At 32.5% G+C, this 7,941-nt stretch overlaps 1 protein-coding gene and 1 non-coding gene across 2 annotated transcripts; both read left to right on the top strand.

Annotated features, from left to right (window-relative positions):
* Window positions 1–522: 522 nt before the first annotated feature.
* LOC143568614 (26S proteasome non-ATPase regulatory subunit 4 homolog) lies at window positions 523–5,219 on the top strand. Its single transcript, XM_077054728.1, has 11 exons — window positions 523–575; window positions 688–801; window positions 1,658–1,763; window positions 1,855–1,969; window positions 2,047–2,256; window positions 3,062–3,365; window positions 4,333–4,456; window positions 4,543–4,646; window positions 4,772–4,840; window positions 4,919–4,983; window positions 5,095–5,219. Exons 1-10 carry the CDS (start codon window positions 564–566, stop codon window positions 4,949–4,951), a joined length of 1,191 nt encoding a protein of 396 aa, XP_076910843.1. The 5' UTR covers window positions 523–563; the 3' UTR covers window positions 4,952–4,983; window positions 5,095–5,219.
* A 1,387-nt stretch (window positions 5,220–6,606) lies between these two features.
* Window positions 6,607–6,679, top strand: TRNAK-UUU (transfer RNA lysine (anticodon UUU)). The gene has a single exon. It is a non-coding gene; the product is annotated as a tRNA-Lys (tRNA).
* The last annotated feature ends 1,262 nt before the right edge of the window (window positions 6,680–7,941 follow it).

Raw genomic sequence — 7,941 nt, 5'->3', positions numbered from 1 at the left:
GACTGAACCCGCCAAACATGTTTGATGGTCCCTAATGTTAATCACGCAACACATTAAGTTTTTAAAATGAGAAAAGTATAGCAATACCATACTCAAATTAAAAAGAATAAAATACTCGTTTTTATGGTATAATGTTTTTTAAAAAATATTAACATGTGAAAAAGTCATAAACGTTTAAATGTCTGTGGGGTAGTTAGTTTAAAACAAGAGGTATATATATAACTATTTAATAAATTAAAAAAATATGATTAAAGTTAAAAGACCAACCTTGTAATTATTTTTTAATAAATTAAAATCAATATACATGATTTTATTAAAAGACAAAATTGTCTTTAAGATATCTTAATCTTATGCATCATTGTTTCTACTTGAAGCGATAAGTTTGGTATCTCTTAAAATTTAACTCATGCTTCGTGTGTATATATATAGATATTAAAATAATAATTTAGTTTGAAAAAAATAAAAGTGAAAATAATATACGGAGTATAGTTATAGCAGTCGTGAGCAAGAAAAGAAAACAAGTCTCTCTCTAATTCAGTAGTAATCCTTCTTCCGATTCAACCATGGTGCTCGAGGTATGTATTCCAATTCTCACCCTATATTATATATATATATATATATATATATATATACACATTTACCCCTTCTGTTTCAAATCCTAAGGGTTTAATTATAATATTGAATCAGGCTACGATGATCTGTATCGATAATTCCGAATGGATGCGCAACGGCGATTACTCGCCTACTAGGTTTCAGGCTCAAGTTGATGCTGTTAATTTGATCTGTGGCGCTAAAACTCAGGTTTCATTCAATTATTATATGTTTTCTATATAATTAGTGGCACTCATGCTTATGTGGCTAATTCTAGGGTTTTTTTGCTTTGTTGTTTTGATGAATTTGATTTAAATTAAATGAGTTTGATTTTGTTCAGTTGATTACACTAGGTTGGTTTCAGTATTAACATGAGTTTTTCTACTGAGAAGCTATTTAGGGTTTTTACTGGTATTTGAATTATGTTTCGTTTTGTTTTGTTGGCAGTATGATTGAACTGTTTGTTAACATTTAGCTGGTTGAGATTAAGTTGCAGTAGAGACTATGTGTTTTAGTTTGTTAGTTACGTATGGTTAACTGTTTATTGCTACTTCTTTGTTGCGGTATAAATCCAGGGTTTTTGTTTTGTTGTTGCAAAGAGTTTTATTAACGTTATTGATCGGGTAAAACTTTTGGTTAAATTGAGTTTGATTTTGTTCAATTCATGTCAAGATTATAAGTTCAGTTGATTAAAGTAGATTATATCATTAGATTCACGTGTTAGTCTCAATATTAAGAAGCGTTCTTGAACAGAGAAGCTATTAGGGTTGTGACATATGATTTATCTTTATCGTATACCGAATTATTTTTTATTTAATTGGCAGCAAGATTGTACTGTTTTGTTAAACTTTAACTGATTGTGAGTAAGTTGCAGTAAACGCTGTGTTTTAGACGTAGTTAGTTACACTGTGTTATAACTGATTGTCATTCAATTGGCAGCAAGATTGTACTGTTTTTAAACTTTAACCGATTGATATTAAGTTAAATTGCAGGAAACACTGTGTGTTTTAGGATTAGCTAGTAACATATGGTTAACTGAAATGCTGTTGTTGCTTGTATGTTGCAGTCTAATCCAGAGAATACTGTTGGTGTGTTAACAATGGCTGGTAAAGGTGTTCGTGTTTTGGTCACTCCAACTAGCGATCTTGGCAAGATCCTTGCTTGCATGCACGGTTAGCTTCTTTAATTGAATATAAACTATTAAATGCCAATATTGCTATTCTTATCGATCTTTATATGAAACTTTATTCTGTTATTACACAGGTTTAGAAATTGGTGGTGAGATGAACTTGGCAGCCGGGATTCAAGTTGCACAGCTGGCATTGAAGCATCGCCAAAACAAGAAGCAGCAACAAAGGATAATTGTGTTTGCAGGAGGGTATGGAATGTCATTATTGTTCTACTAGAATGTTCTTTTTTGTTTTCTTTTGTTATATTGCTGGTTTTTGTTTTCAGTCCTGTGAAATATGATAAGAAAGTGTTGGAGATGATTGGAAAGAAATTAAAGAAGAACAGTGTAGCTCTTGATGTTGTGAACTTTGGTGAAGAAGATGAGGCTAAAACAGAAAAGCTTGAGGCTTTGGTTGCTGCTGTGAATAATAGTGACAGCAGTCATATTGTTCATGTGCCAGCTGGATCTAATGCACTTTCTGATGTACTTTTAAGGTTTGTATTTTTACATGTTTTTATATGCTATTAGACTATCTCCAACCCAAAACCTTAAAAATACTCACAAATGCGCCCAATCGATAAATCATATTTCTTCATAAACAATCACTCCAACCCTGCAAACATTCTTACAAATCTTTACTTTTCCCCATCATCACCCCTCATACATTTACTTTTTTATATTTAACTTTTTCTTGTATCAAATCAAATTATTTATAAAAATTTGTATAACTTGTATTTAAAAAAAATACTTTTATAAAAAAAAATTGTACAAGTCATAAAGTAAACGAACTGAACGTTGAGTAAACAGTTCGGGAGCCGTTCTGCGGGAAGCTCGTTTCTATAATATATGAACGAAATTTTTTGTTCTTTTAGTTTAACAAACAAACACGCCTGTTGTTTCTGTTTGCTAATTTATTCATATAAATTTTTTGGCTCATTTCAACAATACAACCTAGTCTAGTTTTAATTACCTTATGCCCAACACATTGTTTTTCACATTACTTTTAAGTAGTTTTAGCTCAGTTAAGTTTGTTCATCTATGTTCGGTTATGTTCGTTCATTTAAGTTCACGGACACAAGCATGCTCATTTTCTTAATGAACACGAACAAGAAAACCTTATTCGTTTAATTATTCGTATATGATTGTTTGGTTGGTTCAATCTGTACGAATGGACACGAATATGCTCCATTCGTGTTCTCATTCGGTTCGTTTACAAACCCAAATAAAAGTATTTGTTTTTTCACTCATGTTTATTAAACACTATTACTTTTAGCTGATATTGTTACTGTTTGTTATCAGCACTCCAATCTTTACTGGTGATGGGGAAGGTGGAAGTGGCTTTGCAGCGGCTGCTGCAGCAGCGGCAGCTGGTGGTGTCTCTGGTTTTGACTTTGGTGTTGACCCGAATCTTGACCCGGAACTTGCACTTGCTCTTCGTGTTTCAATGGAAGAAGAGAGAGCAAGACAAGAAGCTGCTGCTAAAAAAGCTGCAGATGATGCTTCAAAGCAAGAGAAAGGAGAGTCTACTTCACAAGATGCAATTATGTCTGAAAATATTGCCACCTCAGCATCTGAATCCGAGAATAAAAAAGACGATTTAATGGTTAGTAATTAGTTTCTTTTTAATTTTTTATTTTCGCCCCTAGAGCTGTTTTAATAGGTTATAATAGACATGCAAACAAACCGGACGTTCAGTGAACCGTTTGTAGGAAGTCCGTTTATTTAATAAACAAACATGAACACATGTCTTATTCATGAACAATTGTTTGTTTAAATCTGTTTATGTTTTTTTGTTTACGTTCGTTAATGTATGTATTAAATTTTTAGGCTAATTACATATTTACATATAGTATAGTTGTAATAACATTTTAGGCGCAGCACGTCACATTTACTTTTACTTGGGTTTAGCTCAACGTACGTTTGTTTAAGTTCGTTCGTTTACACTCATTACTATGGTCATAAAAATTTTTTAGGCCAATTACAATTAGTATAGTTTTGATAGCTTTTAAGGTCCATCACATTTTTGTTCGCATTTACTTTTAATTGGTCTTAGCTCAATAATGTTTGTTCATCTATATTCGTTTACGTTTGTTTATGCTGTTAACGAGCGAACATAAAAGAACATGAGCACGCTCATTCTCTTAACAAAAGAACACGAACAAGAACACACTCGTTTGTTGTGTTAAAGTTAAACGAACGAACATGGACAACAACAAACAACAACCATACCCAGTATATCCCACAAATAGCAGGAAAGCTATTAGTAAGGTCTAGGGAGGGTGAGATGTAGGCAAAACCTTACCGCTACCTTTGAGCATAGAGAGGATGCTTCGAGTGAAACCCCCGGTTCCAAGACAAAGAAAATAATAGTAAACATGAACGTGAACTGTAAACATGAACGTGAACATGCTCATTTTTTTAACGAACGAACATCAACAAGAAAATTATGTTCGTTTAGTTTGTGTAATATCGTTTGTTCGGTTAAAGGTAAACGAACGAACACGAACATGCTTCGTTCGTGTTCGTTTAAACACCTAGGTTATTAACTGTGAAAATATTATTTATGGCAGGATGATGAGAATGCACTGCTACAACAGGCACTTGCCATGTCAATGGATGATCCTGCTACTAATGTTGCCACACGGGATACTGACATGTCAGAAGCAGCCGCTGATGATCAAGATTTGGCACTTGGTAACTTATATATGACTCATTGATTTGTATTTTATAATATTGGAAATAGTTAAATAATACAGTCACTAAATCGGTGCAATTTGCAGCTTTACAATTATCTGTGCAAGAAGGTGCAAAGGATCAATCAGGGGAGACAGATATGGGCAAGCTTTTGGCAGATCAATCATTCGTGTCATCGGTTCTTGCTTCGGTACGTTTATTTTATTATTATTGCTTTACTCAAAAAAATGTCATAATTGCAGAGAAAAAGGAGCCAAAATAGTAAAATTCTATATTATTTTAAATTCCATTTTTGTTTCAATTTTGGTGTTGCAGCTCCCGGGAGTTGACCCGAATGACCCTTCAGTCAAAGATTTGCTTGCTTCTATGCAAAACCAGCCTGAGGTTAGTTTAGTAATTTTATCTTTTCTTGCCTCGAAACTTGTTTTTCATATTATTTGATTTTTATATTAATGCGAGCAGAAGAAAGATGAGGATAAGGAAGAGGAGAAGTGAGCTTATCTGTTCTTTAATCAGTATAATCCCAGGTACAAGCTTTATAAAAAGCATTGTAATTTTGTTTTTTGTGAGAAAAAGCCTAGATATATTTCATTTCTGATAATAATTTTTTTTTATATTTTGGTATTGTGAGTGTACAGGGTACAAGTTTTGCAGCATTTAATGGAGATTTGTTGGGTGAACTGTATAATGGGATAGATTACAATCTGTTACTAGAGTGTTATTTTACTATGGATTTGTTTGACTTTTGGTGCTTGTTTATGATAATTAAATTCTTCTCTTAGATTTTGTTCCATATGCTTCGGAATGAAGACTTATTGCTAGTGTCTTGCACACACACTCTTAAGCAATAAGCAAATATGAGAATTTAACGTGGTTCGGTCTAGACTGGTCTAGGTTCATAGGTGCGTCTAGATATTCTATTGTTGAGTGATAACGATTACATATAAGTAACAAATATATATATGGACTAGATTATTAGTGTGCGTAACTTGGAAAACAATAAATTCTAAAAGTGTTGGGTTTAGAGCCGGGTGTCTTCTCTTATGTGATTTCAAAAAAGACCTGGACAGGACCTATGTGGCCTAACACTCATTTCTTCTTTTTCAAAAAAAAAAAAAAGAAGAAAAAAGAAAACGAAAGTGACTCATGGGTAAAGACCATGGGCTGACCTAGTACTTACATATGGGGTCGGTCGTCCCTTGTGAAATTTTGTTTAGTATATATGCTAAAATCCCGACTAACCTTGTGAAATTTTTACACCGACCCTTTTAAAAATTTCAAGAACGACTCCGTTAAAACGGTAGTTGCAAAAAAAGAAAAAAATGTTCAGTGGAAGTTGTTAAGGTGTTAGAGCATTCTCATCCCATCTCTTGGCCAAAATCATTTTGGCAATTAAGTTATATAATAGTACATTTTCCTCCTAATCTTCTATTTCATCTCATTCATTTTAAGTATCCATGCGTTATGAGTCGAAACTATTTTGGCAATTGAGTTATAAAATAATAAGGAAATTAAAAGTAAAATATTGATTGATGATCAAACAAGTAGATATATGAGAGTTAAACAAGTAGATTATAGCCGAAAACAATTTTTTTCTAGAATTGGTTTGTTCCTTCGATGTCCAGTTTTTTTTCCCATGGACACTATATGTTGCATTATCCAGGGTAACTAGGAGATGTGGTTAAAAATTTTAAATAGTGGATGACAATGAGAATACTTCTGATAAAACAACAAATGTTTTCTCAAATTTATAAATTTGAAATTCTAGCTTCCTATTGTTTGTAATATATATTTCATTTCGTTTTGCATTTAATTTTGGTCCTTTATATGAAATAACAGACTTTGTTTATTTTTATCATTTGACAAATCTTAAGTGATACACGGGGTGGGTTCAAAAGTTAGTTCTATAATAATATAATAACTTTTATAGTTTTGTTCTACTTTACTTATATATTATACAATTTTTTTAGTTTTCTTAGCAATGCTTTGGAAGTAAACGAAACCAAATTGATATTTATGTTTCTTTATTGACAGTTTTAACTTTTAAGGTATGAATAACTTTACTTATATACATGGATGGTTTTTTCTCATTATAAAATGACAAATAAGATAAGATTGATAAGCAGTTATCAGAAAGTAAGTAATAAACAGCCGTTCTAGCTCAGTTGGTAGAGCGCGTGGCTTTTAACCACGTGGTCGTGGGTTCGAGTCCCACGGATGGCGCCATATTTGTAGGTTGTTGGTTCTTTTTTCGGTTGTGGGTCTCGTATTTATTTAGCTATAACCTTAAAACGAACTTGTAGCTGTCATTACTGTTCTTATATTGCATTTGTTTAGGACCTTAGGGTTATGTGCAGTTCAATTTATAGAGTCAGTTTACGACCATGTTTATCGTTTTGAGTCTAATAAAAACCAAACTAATTTACTAAGAGGAGACTATCGAGACTAGTGATATATAAGATCGCAAGGATAATCAACTCAATATAGAAGACAGGTTTGGACAGTTGTTTACTTGTGTTATTACATTTCATATACACATGCAACTATAACTTGTGATTAATGAACGCCTCGTGTTGGGATTAATATTTGAAGTTTTGAACGTCGACCGCTCTTCTTCAACACATAGGTTTACTACCATCATAGCTCACACTATCACTTTCTTCTCCTCTCCCAACAATAAAACTGGAATAAACTTATTAAGTAAACGAACTGACTTTGTTTTTTTTACCCCTCAAGTGGCCCAAATAAAATTCAAAAGAAATCATCAATTTTAATAAATAAATTTGTTAAAACTATTTGACTCAGACAAATAACAGGCCTGCTAATTTACGTTTTAAAACTAAGGAATATTGGATTTAAATAATTCTAATTATGTCCTATTTATCGGAGAAAAAGGTGGATGGGTGCCACCTCAGCATAAGACTTAAGACTAGCTGACCGTTAGAAACTAATATATCTTTAGTAGAGACTATTACCAGCCAAGTGCAAAATTAAAACTATTATTTGCTAATGGAGCATAATTAAGATTATTTAAACCAATATCTCTAAAACTAAAAGCCTTTGTTTGGCCCATTATGCATGAAATAGAGCCCATGTTTAAAAAGTTCGGATCCTTATGTTGGGCTCACTATAACAATGGACTTGCCAACATTCAGTCATCCACTGACCTGTCCACGTCATTCTTCGCTTTCATTTTGAATTTTCTTTTTGATTTTTTAATCACAAGAAACCTGCCTCCCACCCTATGACTGTAATTTATTGCTCTAAATGCGCCGCTTATAACGGTGCCTTTACATCATCTTCAACACTATTTAAACAAATAACTTTTGTTTCAAAATATCATCTCAACTCAATGTCACACCCACTTTATAATATATCATTAACGATCATTTAATTGATGAGTCAGGAAACTAATAAAAATAACTACATAACATTAAGTATAACAAAATATCAGAAAAGTAAATTTCACATTTAATCAGTTTCTA

Source organism: Bidens hawaiensis, unplaced genomic scaffold, assembly GCF_021521415.1.
Source record: "Bidens hawaiensis isolate Kalapana, Puna unplaced genomic scaffold, B.hawaiensis_p1.1 tig00024027_1, whole genome shotgun sequence".
Taxonomy (NCBI): Eukaryota; Viridiplantae; Streptophyta; class Magnoliopsida; order Asterales; family Asteraceae; genus Bidens; species Bidens hawaiensis.
This window is presented reverse-complemented; position numbering and strand designations above follow the sequence as displayed.